This window comes from Vombatus ursinus, unplaced genomic scaffold, assembly GCF_900497805.2.
Source record: "Vombatus ursinus unplaced genomic scaffold, bare-nosed wombat genome assembly UNPS02014774.1, whole genome shotgun sequence".
Classification (NCBI taxonomy): Eukaryota; Metazoa; Chordata; class Mammalia; order Diprotodontia; family Vombatidae; genus Vombatus; species Vombatus ursinus.
The window spans coordinates 4,473,855-4,495,217 of record NW_020954552.1 but is presented as its reverse complement, the minus strand read 5'-3'; the positions used below and the strand labels follow the sequence as shown (position 1 = coordinate 4,495,217).

The window sequence follows — 21,363 nt, the reverse complement described above, 5'->3', positions numbered from 1 at the left end:
TCATCCACTGTCCTTAGAGGATTGCTCAAAGAAATCGATGTCATCCCCATCATTTTTAAGCTGACAGTCTCATTTCATTCCTGTCCTGTGTATTATAGTTGCCAATAGAATTAGGTCATGTTCATGTGAAAATAATTAGTTGTACAATGAAAATTGTAGATTCCTTTCTACATAAGGGCTTATTTAGAAGCTATGTGACTATTGTTGTTTACAATGTAATTTGCTTATGAAAATAAAAATATTAACCGACATAGTTTAGAGTAGTGTTTAATTTCATTTCTTCCAATAAACTGTCCAATTTAGAGGAAAAAGAATCAATGTGGTTAAGTATACTTTGGGATGGTGTGATAGTTATGGATTATTTTAGTTTAAAGCAGTATTACTTAAAAATAAATCATGTACTTTTAAAATATCCTAATTAATTTTTTTATAGAAAAATAGTCCACAGAATTTTTATCTATTTGGGGAATGGGTCAAGTCTAATTTATAGTAGTTTTCTATAGATGTATCTTTGTTTACACACATACACATGCGTGTGTGTGTGTGTGTGTGTGTGTGTATATATATATATGCATTCATGCATGCATATGGAAACATCTGGTTATCCTCTAATTATTTCATTTTGTTTTTAGACTTGAATTTTAGTTTTTTTCAATTAGCAAGCATTTATTTGCTTTCTTGCTCACCTTCCCCCACCACACTGATAAAATAAAAATAAAAACAAAATCTTTGTAACAAATATGTATAATCAAGCAAAAGAAATTCCCACATTGGTCATATCTAAAAATATATGTCTCATTTCTACATCTTGAGCACTTCTTTGTCAGGAGGTGTCTAGAATACTTCATCATTGCTCCTCTGGAGTTACGGTGGGTCACTTCAGTGATCAGTTAAGTCTTTCAAAGTTACTTGTCTTTATACTATTGTTGTTATTGAATAAATTATTTTCCTGGTTCTATTCACTTCAGTCTGCATCAGGTCATAAGTCTTCCCAGGTGTCTCTGAAACTGTCCCTTTCAACATTTCTTTGTAATAATATTCCTTTACATTCTGTATATCATAATTTGATCAACTGTCCCCAAGTGATGAGCATCCCCTTAATTTCCATATTTTTGTTATAAAAAAAATAACTGTTGCAAATATTTTTGTACACAAGGGACCTTCTCTTCTTTCTTTTATCTCTTTGAGGTATAGGCCCACTTGTACTATTGCTGAGTTGAAGGATAGTTGGTGACTCTGGGGGCAGAGTTGCAAATTGCTTTTCAGAATAGTAATTGTTTCATATTAAGATTCACATGAGTTAGTAGTTTTGAAGCTTTGAGTAATTTCTTGTAGGCTATTTAGAGTTACAAATGTTAAACCTATAAATTCATGGTATGTTATTGTTTCTAGTATCCTAGAAACAATGGGAATAATGGGAAAATGCAAATTCCATCTAGCTAGTCTTAATTCTATTTGCTGAGCACCCTCTGAGTTAATGCCTTACCTTATGAGTGTTTCTTTCACTTATGAAGTTGAGCAGTTTGGGGATTTTTTAGGAATTAAATATCTCATTGACTCGGAAAATTCCAAAAATTAAGTAACAGGATTAATGGGTAGACAAAAGGCACAATTTAAGATATTTTACTGGCTGAGCGTAAAGGTCAAAATTAGCAAGCTATAAAGAGGCACCATTAGAAATATACAGTGAGCCCTTTGTAAAAATCATAAATGACCATCAGTGTAGGCAGTGAATTGAAAACAAATAAAATTTTTTTGCTATCTGTGACGGAAGCAGGGCAATTTTCAAGAGCTTGACATAATTGCAAAAAAATTTAAAGGGCCATCAGGTCAGTAAGAAATTATGAAATAGCTTTGTTGCTCTTATGTAACAAGCACAGTACAAGTTGGGTGTTAAGCAGTCTACAGTATTCCACAGGCCAATGATTTTATAATCTCAATAAATAATAAATAACACATAGCACATTATAGCTTTCAAAGCACTTTCACATGTTATCTCCCTTGATCCTCATAACAAAACTCTGTGAAGTTGAAAGACAAGTATTATGGTCCCCATTCTACAGATAAGGAAACCAGTTCAGACGAGTTAAGTGATACATAAATATGGCTAGAGGGATATTTTTTAACGAAACGAGATGTCAGTGATCATAAAAGATGAAAAAGAAAATTCTGATTACATAAAATTTTAAAATCTTTTTCAATGGACAAAATCAGTGCAACTTGAATGAGTTGAGAAGCTGTTGATTAGAGGGAGGGGGATTTTAGCAGAAAAGAGCTCTGAAAAGTATTCAAGATATAAGGAATTGATGTAAACATGTAAGAACAAAAATGTTCCCTAATAGGTAAGTGGTCAAAGGATATGAATAGACAGGTCAGAGGTGATGTTGGCAACCTACGACCATATGAAAGAATGCTTCAAATCACTAATAATAAGATAATTGAAAATTAAAACAACTCAGGGTTTACTTCAAACCCATTAGATTGGCAAAGATAACAAAAAGAAAAAATTGGTCAGCGTTGAAGGGGCTGTGGGAATACAGGAACACGAATATACTGTTGGTGAAGCTATAAACTGATATAACCATTCAAGAAGAGCAATTTGGAATTATCCGAGAAAAGTCACTAAACTGTACCATCCAGAAATATATCAAGTAAGTATCCCAAGAAAGATAGAGGGGAAAAATTTCATACATATAAAAATATAGCAGCACTTTCTGTGGTAGCAAAGAAATGAAAATAAAGTATGTCTTCGTCAATTGGAGAAAGGCTGAACAAAGTATGGTATTGAATGTAGAATAGGGAATGAACTTGTGATTTCACTGCAGAGGGAATTCCTGGATGAGGAAATTTTACCAAGAGAGGTCAGCATCTTCCTGGCAAATAAAAGGATTAGACTTGTCTAAAAGGAGAGATTAAATGACTTACCCAGGATCACATAGTCAATGTCAGAGATGACACTTGGACTTAGGAGTGATAGGACTAATATCTACTAGTGTTTCCCTCATCTTTAATTAGGCCCCCCCAGGGGTGGGCTAGTAAATGTTTAACAACTAGCTCTTTAAGGCGGAAAAAAAAGGTATGCATGGTACACTTTTAAGTTTATTCTGCATTATTAAAATACTTTCTCCTTCATTTTCTTAATTCTAGACAATCAAAACAATAAATCAAACTCTGATTTGTAGTAATTGCTAATTTCTGAGGTGTAAATAGTCTGAGAGCCCATAAGGCTGGCTCTAGCCGATCCCTGGGTCCAACCCTCCTGCTTCCTTCCTGCCATGGATTGTTATTGTTCAGTCATTCAGTTGGGTCCAACTCTACATGACCCCATGGACATCATCTGTGGGGTTTTCTTGGCAAAGATACTCTAGTATCTTTTCCTTTTCCAGTGTGTCCCCATTTTACAGATGAATAACTGAGGCTAGTAGGGGTTAAATGACTTGCCCAGCGTTATGTAGCTAGTAAGTATCTGAGGCTGGATTTGTACTCAGATCTTTCCTGACTCCAGGCCCACTGCTCCATACACTGTACCACCTACTGGCCATGGATTAGCTTTCCCTAAAAGGAGACAAAACTGTTCCTGGCATCTGATTAATTCCAGCTTCTCTTATGCAGCTTCCTGGTCATCAAAGGGCATAAAAAGTCCTAGATGTGGAATCAGGGCCCATCTGATTTATTGGATTCAGAAAACCCCTAAAATTCCCTTCTTTTTCATTGTATCCTGCCCTGATGACCAGACAATTTCCATAAAGAATGGGGAACCACATCCAGCGCCTTGGTGTGTTAAACCTCCTTTTGTTTGCTTTTCAAGTGACTTCCAAGAACTTCATTTCATCCCGACATAAACCCTGAACTAAGAGATTACTGGCATTACAGCCACCTCAGTGCTAAATCTTCCTGTCTTGAAGTCCAGCTTTCTTAGAGCAACTAGGTGTTACAGTGGCCTCAAGTCAGGAAGACTCATCTTCCTGAGTTCAAATCTAGCCTCAGACACTTACTAACTAGGTAACCCTGGGTAAGTCATTTAACCCTGTTTGCCTCATTTTCCTCATCTGGAAAAGGAAATGGCAAACCACTCCAGTATCTTTGCCAAGAAAACCCCAAATGATTTCACAAAGAGTCAGAAATGACTGAACAACAAAATGGAATATTATTATACCAAAGGAAAAGAATCAAGGAAACGTAGACTTATATGAATTAATATAGAACAAAGTAACCAGGACCAAAAGAAAAATTTGCAAAAATGTCCACAATAATGTAAAGAAAAGTAACCCTGACAGGCATCAGAACTCTCATCAATGCGGTGACCAGTTGTGATTTCAGAATTGATGGTGAAGTGTTCCTCCCTCACTTTCCAGAGAGGCAAGACCCACCAATATGCTTGTTTTTCCTAAGCTACCCTTCTTTGTTTCAAGGGAAAGTTCTATTGGAGGGAGGGGGGAGAATTTAAACCATTTACCCAAGTCCCTCCAGTTACTAAGGAGTGGAATCGAGAGTAGGAGCCAGACGTCTTCATTCCTGTCCCGCTCTTCTTTCTATCACACCAAGACAGGGAGAAAGTAAAACGTGAGGGAGCCTGATGTGAACACAAGATGCAGGGGAAAGGATGAGACAATTAGTCATCAGCCTTTCATCCCAAACACTCTAATTTGCACCAAGGTAAAACAACCAGAGTATATGAGATTTACACATTTGAAAAAGATGGCCTTTTTTTTCCACAGCTGGGATGGAGATTACTGCAGAGGAAAAGTCCTGTTGCAAATGGGATATGGTACTTTTCTCTGACTGCTGAGAAGTGTTATACTCATTACCTTGACTTTATTATACAGCTATATGGAGTTAATTGGGAAATAATTTTCAGTGATTCAGCAGCTCTATACCAGATGACATTTGCTAACATGCTTGAAATTTTACTATTAGAATGGTGGCTTGTTATTCTCCCAGCATGCCACAATCATATAACTATCTGTCTTGGGGAGACCATGGAGTGACTGCTATCCCAAAATATGAACTCTTACAAAAGTGACATTTTAAGCCAATCCAGCAAATTCTTCTCTGACTTGGTGGTATTTTTTTTCCTTCACAGGGCCTTTATGTCTTTGTGGTGTATTTCATTCTACACAACCAGATGTGCTGCCCAATGAAAGCCAGCTACACTGTGGAAATGAATGGGCACCCTGGGCCAGGTTCGGCTTTTTTCACAGCAGGCAGTGGCATGCCTTCTGCGGGGGGTGAGATCAGCAAATCGACCCAGAATCTCATCAGCGCTATGGAAGAGGTACCTGTCATTTGTCTTCTTTTGTGAAGAAGGGCAGATGAGTCCCACCTCGAAGAATTCCAGAATGTCAGAGCTAGAAGGGAGATTAGAGCTCATGGAAACTAGCCCTGTCATTTTACAGTTTAATCAAATAAGGGCCAGAGAGATGAAAAGATTTGATTAAGACTGGTAGGGCCAGGACAGGATTAGAACCCAGGTCTCCTGATTCTCAGGCCAACTTTATTGTCACTATACCATATTATGTATCATCCTGTCTGATGACCTTATTCTTCTCCCTGCTGTATGAGTTGTGGTAGCCATTCACTTGAAGAAAAGTAAGTTAGCCATAGCTTACTTTGGCATCTCACATCACAGTTTCTAGAATGTTTCTTAGTCCAAAATATTTTTACCAACCTCTTTTTCCCCAGATAGTCGAGCTTCTCACCTTGAGCTCAGCATGCAATCATGAGAGGTACAGTGATCCAGATACTAGTTTTAATCTTAATATCAGAAAATGTTTCAGAACAGAGATTCAGAACTTTCACAAGGAGTGTGAATAGCACTGATGGAAATCCTGATCAGAATTTGCTCTATGAAATATACATCTTCTTCACTTCTCTTTCCATTCTTCCCACATTTTACACCCTTAGTCCCCTTTCTACCATCCCTGGTAGAAATTCCTTGCCTAGAGGAAGCTCAATGGTACCCTGGGCCTCGAATCGGAAAACCTGAGTTTAATAGCTTTGTGACCCCTGGGCAAGTCACTTAACCTGTGACTGTCTAAGATCCCTCAACTGTAAAATGGGACAACAATAGCATCTACTTCCCAGGGTTATTGTGATGATCAACAATGCTTACCGCAATGCCTGGCCCATGGTAGGAACTTCATAAATGCTTATTTCCTTCCTTCCTTCCTTACCACCACCTTTGCAGGGAAGGAAGCAGTACTCTAGTTCTAAAACTCAACTGAAGAAGCTTTTTTGGGAAGAAAAGTTAGTTCAAGTGGCTGAGGAACCCCCCAGCCCCAACAGATATGCTGCAAAGCAGTACATTCCTTAGTCTGCTAATATATTCTCCCATTTCTCTCCATAGAGAGCAAAGGGAATGCAGTATAGCATCCTTTGATACTGTCAGTAGATGAGAATATGAGGCATGTCATCTAAATATGTATATGTATACACACACATATATACACACATGGAAAACACATATATAAATATACACATACATAATATGTCCATACATCCAGAGAGTATTTCCTAGTTATCTCTTTTGATCTAGAGATGAGTTACTTCCATTACAGATTTAAATAAACTAAATAAAATTTCATGGGATTAGAAACCTAGTACAGTTTTTTTTTTTAAAGGAAAAGAGGGGCAGCTAGGTGGTCCTGTGGCTAGAGCTCCGGCCTTGGAGTCAGGAGGACCTGAGTTCAAATCTGGCCTCAGACACATGACACTTACTTGCTGTGTGACCCTGGGCAAGTCACTTAACCCCGATTGCCTCATCAAAAAAAGACAAAATAAAAAAAGGAAAAGAAAGGAAGGGAAAGGAAGGGAAGAGAAAAAAACTTACTATCTTTTTTTTTTAGAAATGGTCAGCTAGGTAGAGCAATGGATAGATCAACAGGCCTGGAGTCAGGAAGAACAGAGTTCAAACAGGGTCTCAGATATTTACTAGCTATGTGACTCCAGGCAAGTCACTTAACCTCTGTTTGATTCAGTTTCCTCATCTGCAAAAATGGGGATAATAAAAGCACCTCCCAAGGGTGTTGTCAGGATCAAATGAAATAATAATTGAAAAACACTTAGCATAGTTCCTGATACATAGTAAGTGCTATTTAAATGTTAGCTATTATTTTTAGAAAGCTCAGATAAAGAGTCTGGGGAGCATGTCATTAGTGAACGTAGGGAAATTGGAGTACCAGTACCCTGTTCATAATCTTTTATTCAATTTAATGTAGCAAAATTCAGTAAGCAACAAAGGCCAGTAGCATCTAGAGACCTGAGCTAGGGTTTGTTTGGGGATGTAAAAGTAAAAAAAATATAGTCTTTAGCCTCAAGCAGCTTACAGTGTGACAGAAGGGAAAACAAGAGGGAGATGGGCTAGACCTGGGATTTCATCAGAATAGGGAACCCCTAGGTGAGGAATGTCACTCTACCACTGCGGTCAGCCCCTTTTCTTCAATTTATATTATTATAGAGTTGCCTCGAATAATATTTCTCAAACTATGCTGTAAGGAACATCCCCAGCTTTTTAAATAAATTAATTTTAAGATAAATCTTATATAGTTTGTTAATAGGCATTAAAAATAATAATTTTAGGGAGTTCTGTGAAATTTTTGTTTAAACTTAAGGGTTCTATCACTGTGAAAAAGTTTTGAGACCTGCTGGCCTGGAGTTTTGAGAGGTTGTGACTTACCCAAGGTCACTGAGTCAGCAGATTTCAGAATGAGGACTTGAACCCAGATCTTCCTAGCTGGGTCCATATCTTGTGCTCCAAGCTGCCTCTCCCTTGAAGCACATGACATCCATGAATATGGTAAACTGCAGTGGGTCAAAGCTTGAGGAAAACTATTCTAGGTTTTTGACATCACAGGTGACATTACCAGGAAGGGATATTATTTTTAAAAAAAAAAAAAAAATTTCTGATTTTCCAAAAATATCTAGCATTTGTCTAGAGATCTTTGACACCTCAGTTAAACTTCTTTATGTTCTTTTCCTCTTTTTCCATTATCCTCAAAGTCTTCAGTTGGCCTTTACTCAAAACGTACCCTTTCAATAGTACCTCCTGACCTACAACCACTTAGATAATCTTATCTTGGGAGACAGCAGCTGTGAAAGCCCTCTGGCTGAGACACCAGCCACAACCTAAAGCCATCATGTTGTCAAAAACATACCCTTCAAGGATATTCTCTGATCTGAGGATTTGAATTGGCTTTGATCTAGCACATCTCACCAAAGGGCGTTGTCAGAGCCGATAGAGGCTGTGGATTTCCTTGGAGGTGGAGAGGTGGGAGAGGTGAAGAAGGTGGTGAAAGGGAACATTCCCATTTAGAGGAAGATGAGGAAATTATTATCATTTTGGTCACAAAGCATGGAAGAAGAGAGGATACTATTTAAGCTGATTAAGTCAAGTCAGTAAGTGTGAATGCTTACTGTACTCCAGGCACTGTGCTGTGAAATGCGCAGGCTGCCAGGCAGTCTTGACAGGTTGTCATTTTCTGATAGAATTTACTCCTCACAGATGCTCCTAAAGCAAAATTAAAGATGGGAAAATATATGGGTATTTAATCTGTATTTTATCCCCACCTAATACCATAGAAATACAAAGAGCAGTCCACGTTGGATTGTTGTGTAGAGGGACCAGATTGTCTAAGTAAGCAGTAACATTTGTCAAGGAGCTAGAAAATAATAGCTAACATTTACATAGCACTTACTATGTTCTAGGCACTGTGCTAAGTAAGTACTTTACAATTATTATCTTATTTTATCCACAAAACACTCCTGGGAGGTAGGTGCTATTATTACCCCCATTTTACATATGAGGAAACTGAGGCAAACAAAGGTTAGTGACTTACCCAGGGTCATACAGCTGATATGTATCTGAGGTCAGATTAATTGCTGAATTGGAAGGTACTTCAGACATCATCTGGTCCAACTCCATCTTTTCAATGCTTTTGCATAGGCTGTCCCACTTGCCTGGTATGCACCCCTCATCTTCCCATTTTAGAATCCTTCAGTAGCTTTTCAAGGTTCAGTTCAAATGCCACATGGAGTCTTTCCTAATTCTCCTCATTTGCTAGTGCCCTGCCCTAGCAGATTAACTAAAAATTAATTTTATTTTTTGTACTTTCCTCTCAGGACCTGTACTTTTTTTTTCTTTATATCCCCCAATACATAGCATATTTGCCTGGCAAATAATAGGTGCTTAATAAAAGCTTGCTCAACGATTAATTGAACTACAAAGAATCCCACCTATAACATCCTTAACAAGTGACCATCCAGCCTCCACTTGAAGGCCTCTAGTCATAAGGAACTCGGGATTTCCACAGACAACCCGGTTCCATCTTTCTACAATTGTGATCGCCCCAACCTTTTTCTTACAATGACCCAAAAACCCACCTTCCTATACTTCACCCATCAGTCCTAGTTCTGCCCTCCCAAGGCCAAGCTGAACCTATCAGATGCCTCAGAGGAGGGATGGAGAGAATGAGCCGCCTCTGACAGGAGACTTAGGAGGGGATGGGTGAGCGAGGAGGTTTTCTATCAAGGGTTTAAAAGTCATATGCAGATCAGAGCTCCTGCTTAATTGCCAGCTTTCTTCAGTCTGAGCAATTCCTTGAGAAGCATTTTGACTGGTTCTCCTCTGGGATGCAAAGAAAGGAACAGCTCATATAAAGTACTTTGCTACTTTATTCATATAGTTTCATTTTTTAAGGTGCCAGCTGACTGGGAGAGGGCGTCCCTTCGGCAAGCGAGTCAAGTGACCCCCGACTTTAAGCCAAGTCCTCAGAATGGTGCCTCATTCCCTACTGCTGGAGGCTATGGTCAGGGGTCTCTGATAGCTGATGAAGAATCGCAAGAGTTTGATGATCTGATTTTTGCTCTAAAAACAGGTAAGGGTCATGTCATCTGGCCTCTCTTTTACCCCTCCTTGCAGTGTTCTAGAATCTATGTCCATTTCCATGGTAAAGGATCAGTTTTGGTCGCCTCTCCTACTACTTTGATTCTACTAGAAAATGTAAATCTTAGAAATAAATATTAAGGACTTAAAACATAATTTATGGGTTTTTCTATTTACAAGAGCTTGATACAATATTACTGTACTCTAATCCCCCAATAAACCTATAATATTATGGAGCAGAGATGGTTATAAGGCCCATAGCAGCATCTCTCTCTCTCTTTCTCTTCAAATCTTTCTCTCTTCAATGTCCTAAAGAGTTCCATCTAAGAGGGTTTTCTAAAGTCCCCAAACTACCAATAGGAAGGATCCTTCTGATCACAAAAGATGAACCTCCGATAGTTAGATCAGTGGTCTTCAAACTTTTTGGTCCATTTATAAAAGCTTTTAAATTTTATTGATGATCCTTCCCACAAAAGAACTTCCATTTACATGGATTATATCTATCACAGTTTACCATATTAGAAATTTAGTTTTTAGTGTTATTATAAAAGTAGTTTTGATCTCACAGACCCCTTGAAAGGGTCTTAGGGTGCTCCCAAGGGGCCCCAAACCATATATTGAAAACTGCTGGGCCACATCATATAGTGGCTACTGTGTACTTGGCAAAAAATTGGAGAAAGTAAACTTTTGGTTCAGATAGACCTTGATCTTACACTGGCTCTTTAATAAATAAAACAATACAGTTTGGGAGCTGTGAAAGCCACCAGTGGATATTGATACTAGGATTTCACTGGTAGTACAGTGCTAGGAACTTTATGCTGGCCTTCATTGTATGACCTTCTTCATGTGATATTTTTCAAACAGCTGGGCTATGCTTTGCCATATTATATGACATGCAAAGCTACCCACTACCGTGACTGAAGCTGCTCTTAATCTCACTTGTGGGAGGAAAAAGTAGGTAGACAGCATTCTTCTCAGTTTCTAAATTACTTCCCAGTAGTATGTTAGTTAATTTAACATTTTTAGGGCATTTAGTCAAGTGTATCACTGCTACCCTGAAGAAACATCCTTTTAAAATCCCTAAGCTGGGTAGGTATTCAGCCTCTATCTGCTACCTATGCGATCTGCCCCAATCTTGTTACGTAAATGAAATGTGCTTATATATTGAATAACAAGACTGCTTTGTGTATAGTATTTATGAGTGTGTGTATGTTTGTGGTAGTAGGTTATTATTTTGCTAGTCACAAGAAAAGGGACTAACAACTACGTCTTCAAAGGGTGGGCACTGGGGTGATCCCACCTCCCCTCAGGAGTGGCTCTGCTCCTGTCTGACCTGATCTGATCTGGTTGTTGCATTGGTTCCTCCCCCTGTTTCACTACTCTGGGGCCTGTGCCTTATAAGGTTAATATCATTTCATAATGGTTCTTCAGTAATTAAATCCTCCTAGATGAATTCTGAAGTTTGAATTCTGTTGTAACAAGAGTGGCTTTAGTAAGTTTCCCATGGATTTAGCCTCTCCCACAGGCATTTCATTCCAAGCTACACAAAGGTGCAAACCTTGCCTGAAATAATATGACTTCAGTTCCTCAAAATTTAACCTGGTGATACTCAACTGTGACCTGGCTAATCTTATTTACTGTATGAGTAAATGACGAATGGGTGATTTCTGAAGTAATCGGGTTACCACTGATGTCCCCATCTAGGACTGCATTTAACAGCAAGAGGTAGATGGGTAAAAATTTGAGTACACGTGTTACACGCCCTTAATTGAATAGAATAACCATCCTTGTATTTGGTAATAACTGATGCTGTTGAGGGATCTTCCAGGGTATGAATTAATAAAATAAATTACAGTGTAATAAGTTTAAAAAAGTATGACTAAATGTGGTAAAATTCATGAGATAAAGTGGGTCACCTTCTCTTTAGTAAACAGAAGACAGCAAAAAGATAGATAGATACATTGGTACATAGATACATAGATAGACAGACTAGATAGATAATGAATAGATGATGCTCCTAACCACAAACATTGCCTCAGAATTCCAGTGTTGTCCTAGATTATAATTGTACTTTGTGGATTATTTTATTTCCAAGAATGGCTGGACCCAACATTGAAGCTGATGCAGAGAAGTTAATGAACCCCAATAATTTATTTGAGAGTGAAGAAATTTCCCAATTTAGACTAAGCTGGCATGTTATGTAATAGCATGTATTACAATCATCTGTATTTGTCTCATTCTGCTACCAGATTATAAAGGCAGATACTACATTTTAACTAAATTTTGAATCTCCCCCATTGTCTAACGTGTTTTGCATACAATAGGATTTTTAAACAAAGAAAGCATTTATTAAGCACTTACTATGTGCTAAATCCTGGATGTACAAAAACAAGCAAGCAAGATAGCCTTATGTACAAGGAGTTCACGTTCTAATAAGAGAAGACAGCATATAAAGAGGATCTGCCCAGGGGAGTAGGTTGGAGGCAGGGACAGGTACCCATGGGAGGGCAAGCCTGCTGGCATGGTGGTAGAGTGGGGTTAGTAGCAACCAAGGTGAGTATGGCTGGGACGCCTCATGAAATGGCGGTCTGGACTCGTCACTCAGGACAACAGACCTCAGGGCAGAGTTACCTCCAGGATGAGAAGGAGGTGGAAAAGTTCTAAGAGTGAGTTAAGTAAAGGGTTGAGAAAAAAAAAAGGAAAATTTAAAATGAAGGGGAAAGAAAGGGATCAGGAAGTTATATCTTGGCTACATTTTTAAAACTTTCAAGTAATTTTTAGAAAACAGAATTGAAATCATGGAATTTCATTTTCATATTCTGTAAATAAAAAAATAAAGTGTCCGGTAGTTATCTAATATATTTCTATAACAGACCTGTTTCACTTCAGTTGGAGAGCTATGTTTTCACTAGGACATCTGTTTTGAGAAGTGAAATTTTTTTAACATATTTTTTTTCTTTTAGTCTACTCAGTAGCAAATAACCAGTTTGATTTATTTTTTGTACTTGAGCACCTGATTCATGCCTCATTTATGGGCCTCTAAAACTTAACCATAGGTTTTTGGTAGGCCAGAATCCTCTCTAAATCATAGCTTTATAAGTCCTTGCCAATGGGTTTGCTTGAACTAGTTGGCCAGGGGACACACAGTTCAAATGAAAGGCATTAAATGAAATAGTATAACAACCCCTCCGCCAATTTTCACAAATATATACATCTTTGGTAGGAAAAGTTGGAAGGTATGCCAGCTTCCCACTGGGTGTCACATCTCTGCTCTCCCTGACAAGCCGTTCTGCCCTTCATTATTCTCCCTCAATTGTTGATCTTTGGCACCAACATTGGGCTGGTCTTAAGGCCTCTGATGCTGCACAACTTTTCTCCAATGGGAATTATGTCTCCAAAGCTCCCTACCAGACACTATTGGTTGTCTGTCTCTGTTCCATATTGAGTTTCAACTATCCAGCTATCTTCAGAGCCAGCTGATATTCTGTCCATTATCCACTGTGGGTTTCTGTGGTTAGTGAGCCCACAAGGGAGGTCCATAATTCTGTCAGCCAGTTTTTTTCAGCTAATACCTCTATCCCCTAGAACAGAGGTTTACAAACTATGGCCCCAGGACCAATCCAGCCCACCACCTCTTTTTGTATGGCCTGCCAAGCTAAGAATGTTTTTTGACTCATAGGCCATAATCTTCTGACCTCTGCCGTAGAGCATGATGTGTGTAGTAACCCTCTCCCCAGCAGGTGAGGCCATCACCTTTACAACTTTAAGTAAACTCATAATTTCAAGAGAGGCCCATCATAAAATGATGGCTTGAGTTAGGAACTCCACAATCAGATGAGCAGTCATCATTGTGAAATTATCTCCAGGGTAGGAAGGCTGCTGGTAAAGAGACAGAGATGTTCCAAGCTCATAAGAATTAAAACACTTTATAGAGTAACATTTGCTACCCTAGCCCCCACTGCCTGAAGGCCAAATAAGTTACATTTCCCCCTTCCCTCAAGATTCCCCAGGACCCATAAGGGAAATTGAGGGGACACCTAGGTTCTCTGCCAATGTCTTCAGCCCCCACCAAGAGCATTCCTTCGGTTGTAGAGGTGGTCTCCAGCACCTCAGTTCCTTTTAACTGCTGATAGTTGGATTATCTTTTGTTTTTAAAAAATTTATTTCAAAAGGCATAATCACAAATATACAAATGCCTTACCAACATGTGGGAGTTAACTCCCCTCCCCTTTGCACCACCTCAGTCTCCAGGAAGGGGAAGAGGATTAGGCTCGTAATTTAGCTCAGTTCCTGTAGCTCACAGTCCTAAGCTCCAAGTCCAACCTGCCCCCCATACTCAAGTCCCTGGGACCCTAAGCTTGTTGGGGCTTCCCTGCCAGCCTGAATGACTACAACACCCCTCTTGGTAATGTGGCTCCAAAGTCACCATGGCCCAAACTCACACTGGTGGGGATCACCACTGGTACTTGAAATGAAGAAGGACAAACAACACAAAACAGAAACAGATGTCTCTCAGGTCCATTTCATGAAGCCAGAATAAAAGAAAAGAGAGGAAAGTATCCCCTTTCCCAATTCAGTTCATGGCACCCATGATGTAGCTCTGGCCACAGCAAAAAACAGTACACAGGGAAGAGATGGAGTGTCCTCAGTCTGACCAGTTTTAAAGATTCAGCCTTTCTGACTATACAGCCAATCAAAGGAGGCTACCGCTACTCATGTGGTAGAGGACACAAAGGGTCTCCATGTTAAGTGATCTCAGCATTCCAGGACTAGCCCCATTACAACAGTCCCTTTCAGCTATAGTCTTTAGCTAAGGTCCTGTCTTCAGGACCACCCACCACTCTGTCTACCATCCATTGAAGGTGTTATGATTAGCAAGCCTCTCCCCAGCAGGTAAGGGCTGCAGCTTTTTCAGCTAATGACTCTAATTCATTCCTATTCAGTAAAGCTTCTCATAGAAGGTAGCAGATACCAAAGCTAAAAGTGTATCTGCTCTTTAAAGTCCTCTTTCCACTGACAGCCTCAGTTCAACTCCTTTCTGATATATAATAGATCTGAGCTCCATTCATATTTTTTTTTTGTTTTTAATCCCATTTCCTGGCTGGGACAAATACTCCCAGCATTTTACTTCCTTAAATGAAAAAGATGGTGAGTGAGCCTGTGATAGGAAAACTGCTTTAAATCTCCTTCTATCATGCTTCTGTCTTATACAAATCAAAAGTGTTAGACTAGGTGAAAAAGACAGAAAAGTCCAGTGACCTTGTACTGTTTCTCCCTAACAACAATCACAGGCTGATCTCTCTCTCTTTTCTTCCTACATGCTAAATTGTTTTGGCACCACTAAACAAAATCTCAGTCATCTTTGAAATGCCAGACTTTTAAACAACCAAAAAATTTTCATTTCAACTCAAAACTGTGGTAATTAATGTTCCTTCTAAAATATATCCATTGTATGTATAGTAATGATCACAGTAAGACTTTATAATTTTATATCATAGCATGCTCAGCAATAAATTGTGGAAGTTTATGGGGGAGTTTTGTTTTCTTTTTGCTAATTTGCATTATCCTTTTAGTTATTAGAAGTAGAAATTCTGGTTTACATATTAAAGATTGCTATAAAAGCCCCAGAAATCCTTTTAGCCTTTTTCAGTGCAAATAATTAATTAAAGAATTATTCTAAGAGAAACTACTAGGAAAAACTGACCATTGATTCATGCTAAAATCCTGTTTAGTTTTTGCTATCACAATTATGTTGCTTTACATAGTTTATTGTAGCTGCATCTTCTTTTATGAGTTTCATAATACATCAAAGGATTAGCCTTTTATTGGAATAGGCTTATTAATCTCTAATTAGTAGCATTTAATGGCATGAATTACCTAATAATACCCTCTTGTTTTGTTTACATTATTTGTTTTTATTTATAATTGCTTTTAAAATTCTTCTCATGGTAGACTATTTCACAAGCCTGATCTCCTAGACTGATTTTCCAAATAAAGCCACTGTGTTCATTAATTTCATTCAGAGACTGATTTAAATCAATATTCTAATATGTTTGCCTTGGGTTTAGTTCAAGGGTTGAGGGGAAGATGTTCATAATGGAAAGGAAAAGTCACATAGGAAGCAATATTATTGCTATTTCAACCTTCTAAGCATATATGTTGCCTACTAGGTCATTATATAATAATAATTATAGCTATTATTTCTCTAGCACTTGCAAAATGCTTTACAAGTATCAGCTTATTTTTATCCTCACAACAATCTCAGGATGTAGGTACTATTATTATCCCCATTTTACAGATAAGGAGATTGATCAGGTGTCTGCTTGTAAATGTTTAACAACTAGATCTCTCTTCCCACCCCGAAGTGCACATGACACATTTTTTTTTTTTTTTGCTTTTTTTTGGTGAGGCAATCGGGGTTAAGTGACTTGCCCAGGTTCACACAGCTAGTAAGTGTCAAGTGTCTGAGGCCATATTTGAACTCAGGCTGGAGCTCTATCCACTGCGCCACCTAGCTGCCCCTACATGACACATTTTTAAGAATTCTACATCAACACCTTCTTAACCTTGAATAATGACCAAAACAGTCAGTTGAATTTTGATTATGGTATTTATTGATTTCTGAGGTATAAATGCTTACCCTGAAAATTTTACAATTAGCTCACAGTCTCTAAGGCAGGATTTGAATTCAGATCTTCCTGACTTCATTCAGGAGTCCAGTGTCCAGCCAGTGCTCTATCTACTATACCACCTACATGCCTCTGTGGGGTAATTATTTCCATTCACTATTCTACTTGTCCATAAGAATCTCCTTTCAAACACAAATTCATCTTGCTCTATTATTGCTTATGCCAAGGTATATTCAAATTAATGAACAGCAATTGAATAAGCTAATCTTTGTCATTAAGAATAGCACCAGGAAATGGAGAAGGGGAAGGTTGGGGGAGGAAGATGGGTCTGGAACTGATTTCATTGGCGTGAACAATTCCCAGCATGGAGACTTCTCCCACTTATGAAGCCTAGATAACTCAATGGATACAACATTGGAGCTAGAGTCAAGAAGTCCTGAAATCAAATCCTGCATCAGACATTTATTGGTTGTGTAACTCTGGGATCATCACTTCATCTCTGTTTGCCTCAGTTTCTTCATCTATAAAATGAGGATAATAATAGCACCTACCTTCTGGGGTTGTTGTGGAAATAAAATGGGATAATATTCATAAAGTAATTTGCAAACCTTAAAGTGCTATATAAATGCTAGTTATTATTGCTATAATCATCATTGATTAGCAATTTATCTACAATTTGGGGACACTGAGATTTTAATTGACTTGCCCAGTATGTGGCACTGGCAGTACAGAAACCCAGGTCTTCCTGACTAGAAGTCCAGCCCTCTCTCCATCGTGCTGCACTGCCTCTCTGGGAAGACAAGTGGAGTATGTAATTACTATGCCCATTTTGTATACAGTTCATGCATTGCACCCGTACACACACACACCCCCATTAAAAAAACCAAAAAGATCATGTCTTTCATATCATGTCAATCATGTATTTCATGTGTCTTATAAATCACTATCTTGTCCATGATTTTGACAGTAGGGATAGTCTCTCTCGCATTACAGTTTATAATACTTCTGTGTCTTCATAGAAGGCTTCATTAACTGCTATAGCCCAAATAATCCACCATTTGCCTAGTGATAAAATTAGAACTCTTAGCTAAACTGGCCTTCAGATGATGGACACCTAGTTCATCACTGGTCAGGGCCTTCAAACCTTCTTCACTTTATAGAACCTGTTGGGACTTGAGTTCCATTAGTCCTTGAAAGCCCGAAATCCATTCAGGATTGTAGATTATTAATAATGAAGTGTGCTGCCCACCTCCTGACAGAGAGGTAATGGACTCAAGATGCAGGACATGACATATATTTCTATATATGACCACTCTGAGAATTTGTTTTGTTTGTACATATGTGTTACAAAGGTTTTGATTTGCTTTTCTTTTTAATTTGGGGGCAAGGCATAGTGTTTCCACACAATTAGACAATTACAGAGGGAAGGACAGAATGAATTGCGGATTATCAGGGGCTTGACAAAACAGGACAGCTTTGACAAATAGGACATGAATAATTTAATATATTTTTAAAACAAAAATAAGCCTTGTATAACAAAGATTTGAAGTTTCATATACAAAATCTTCCTGTCCTAGAATGTATATAGAAATGTTCATTTTATTTTGTGTTTGTTAAATTCAGAATTTTTTGATTCAAAACCAAGTAAGGCTGACAATCCCACCCAAAATGACATCAGGACACAGAGCCTAGCCCTGGCATAAAGCCCACACAGCTCTGAGGCTAGAGAGATAAATAATCACAAATGTGTGTGTGTGTGAGACTATAAAAAATTATAACAGATCCAGACATAACAGAAATCCAACCTAGGAGAAAGTGATTCCATGATAGTTACAGGCACAGGCTGAAGGGGAGAAATGAATTTTCCACAAAGTCTTCAGGAGAAATGAAGCAAGAGATAATGAAATAAAAGGTCTTGAAGAAAGAATTAAAAAGAGAATAAGTAGCTTAGAATTTTCCAAGTGATGGACTCTCGGGAAGTTAGAGTAGATTGAACAGAAATCAAAGATTACACGTGACAGCAAAGAAAAAAATTTAAAAAAAATTAAAATATTACTTACTATCAAAAAAGACTAATCTGGAAAACAGGTCATATGAAATAACTTCAGAATCACTGGACTCCCAGAAAACCATGATTTTTTAAAAGCCTGAAAATTATGTTCAAGAAATATTTTTTTAAACTGTCCAGATGTATTAGAACTATATAGAGGACAAAGGGAAAATAGAAACAACTCACTGATTACTTCCTGAAAAAAACCTGAAAAGGAAAAGTACAAGGATGTCATAGCCATAATCCAGATCTTCCATATCAAATATAAATGCTGTAATTAGTCAATCAATAAGTGTTTATTAAATACTTACCACATCCAGGCACTGTACTAAGCACCAGAGAAATACATACAAGCAGAATGACAATCCTACCTTCAAGGAGCTTACATTTATAAAATAAGAGAAGACAACATATAAAAGGAAAACTGAAGAGGTGGAGATAGTATGGTGAAGGGGAAGGGAGGAGTATATACTTGGGTGGGGCCATAGTGACTAAGTCTAGAAAATAGGGGTGCGGTGGCTAGTCTAGGACTTCTCCCCAACACTGAGGTTCTGGAATGAACACGTCCATGGGAGAAGGAGTCTACAGGAACAGAATCAGGAAGGAGCTGAGGTATGGTGGCATCATCCAGAGAACTGTGTACAGAAAGAATTCAAGTACCAAAGAACCACAAGGATCACACAAGAGCCAGTATCTTCTACTATAAACAAGAGTAGATCTTCAAAGATTGAAATCTTGAAAGAAAAAAGATACAGGCTTACACCCAAAAATAACTTACGCTGAAAACCTGAGTACAATCCTACATGAGAAAAAGAAAAATGAATATTTATTGGAAAACAGAGTTTATAGCATTTCTAATTAAAAACCAGCCCTGAGTAGAAACTTTGAAATACAGACACTAGAGTTGAGAGAAACCTAGAAAGGAAAATTTATTTGAGTGATTAGAAGGGGCTATATGATTCCGATAGAGGGAGAAGAAACAAGTGTCTCTTCAGAAGGAAGTACAGACCAGTTTTTAAAATAACAGGTTGAATTTATTGTATATTATTATATACATTATATATTACATATTTACATCTATACAAGATTTCATATAAAAATTTTTGTGTTTGACTTTGCATGTGAAAATGCTCTTTTTTTGGTGTATATTAAGTTCAGAATAAATAAAAAATTATTTTCAAGTTCCTGCTATGGCCATGCACAGTGGCACCAGAGATATAAAAACAGAAGGAGACAATGATGATGGGGCAGCAGAGTTAGCTTTGGGCAGAGAATATATTCTGTGGTATGATTCCACTGACATTAAGCCAGATCTTTCTTTCCAAGTTTAAGTTTCTCACTTGTTAGATTTTAAGATACTGGTGGAGACTATGTCTTGGGCATCTTTGCATTTCCCACAGCATCTGCCACTGTTCCTCATAAATGGTAGGAGCTTAAGAAATATTTGTTGAGTGCATGAATGTTAGCCCTTTTGGAAGCTATACTGACACCTTCTGATGGCCATGTTACCAGGTTCTTTCTCATAACCATTCCACAAACCACCCAACAAGATTACCTTTTTGTCCTTATTTGCCTTCCTATCTTTGCACATTTGGCAGTAAACATGGTGAAATTCTCATCATAACAATGACTGTCACACTGATATTGAAGGCACGTTGTATTTATAGCATAACAATTGTTACAAAGTCAATGATAGATAAGAAAAGAATGGCATGTGCAGATGCCCCCTGCATCCCTAACCTCACTAATTGGTGATGGTTGTGGTTGGGCAGGGTTGGGGAGTGGGAGTTCCTCCTAGCAAATGCAAGTCTGGTGTCACCCGTGTTCAGCTTTCAGGATGCTCACCACTTCTCCTTGTTATCCAAGATCCTTAAACTTCAGATCTCCCTTAAGGAGAAAACTAGAGGGATGCTTTGCAGCACAGGGAATTTACTGTGAAGTTCTAGATAGAGGGGTGAGGCACAATATCAGATGGAAAGGTAAACAGATCACAGTTTACAAAAGTCCAAGGTTTTAATCAAGTTCCTCTATTAGTTATAGGATAGTTGTCTACTTGTCTTATTATTGTTCTTATTTTGGGTCTTGATATTAATTTCATTCTAGTTCTATAACCATGAAATTATATGGCCAGATCTGCCTTCTCAATTCTGAAACCACTCCTCCAGGCCTAATATTAGATGACCTATGAGATGCCAGGCCTAGACAGGAACATTTCTAAGTCATCCCAACAGCTCAGTCGTCTGTAGGTCAGGGAAAGCCTATTCTTCATTGTCCTCAATTTATAATAAGAAATGATCCTTCTGCTGGTCTTCAGGCTTTGAAACTTCCTCTGCCCTAACTTGAAGGTCCTTATCATCTGGCCCCATGAAAGCCACTTACCTCTCATTTTACCTTTTGTTCTTGTCAGTTCCCCTTGAACTAGATTCTGTAAGCCAAGTCTTTCAGCTGATTCAGTTCTTGATGAAAAAATGTCACCTCTTTCCACAACACCACAGGGAATCTGGCTTTTTGGCCCAGGCCATCAGGTCCTTTGCTGGGTCCAGCCATCCATGTCCTACCTCCATGCCTGCTCCAATCAGACTAATTTGATCTCTAGTTCTGAAACTAAACTCCCAAGTGTGTCTGCCCCTACCTCCCCACCACTGGCTACTCTAAACTTACAGCCATGTCTGGGTGTCAAGAGATTGGACATTCTTCAGTTCTCCTCAGCTAAGAATTTAAACACTTCTACATTCCAGGACTGTGAGTAATTGGTCCCACTTGAGACATTCCCACTACCCTCATCGAGAGCGAACCCCAGAGAA

The 21,363-nt window shown here is 38.4% G+C and overlaps 1 protein-coding gene across 1 annotated transcript in view; it reads left to right on the top strand.

Moving 5' to 3' along the window:
* ADGRV1 (adhesion G protein-coupled receptor V1) overlaps positions 1 to 21,363 on the top strand; it is a 645,475-nt gene that overhangs the window by 613,344 nt on the left and 10,768 nt on the right. The window contains exons 76-77 of the mRNA XM_027864178.1: positions 5,084 to 5,275; positions 9,695 to 9,872. Of these exons, the coding sequence (XP_027719979.1) occupies positions 5,084 to 5,275; positions 9,695 to 9,872 (370 nt within the window). The remainder of the gene's footprint in view (positions 1 to 5,083; positions 5,276 to 9,694; positions 9,873 to 21,363) is intronic.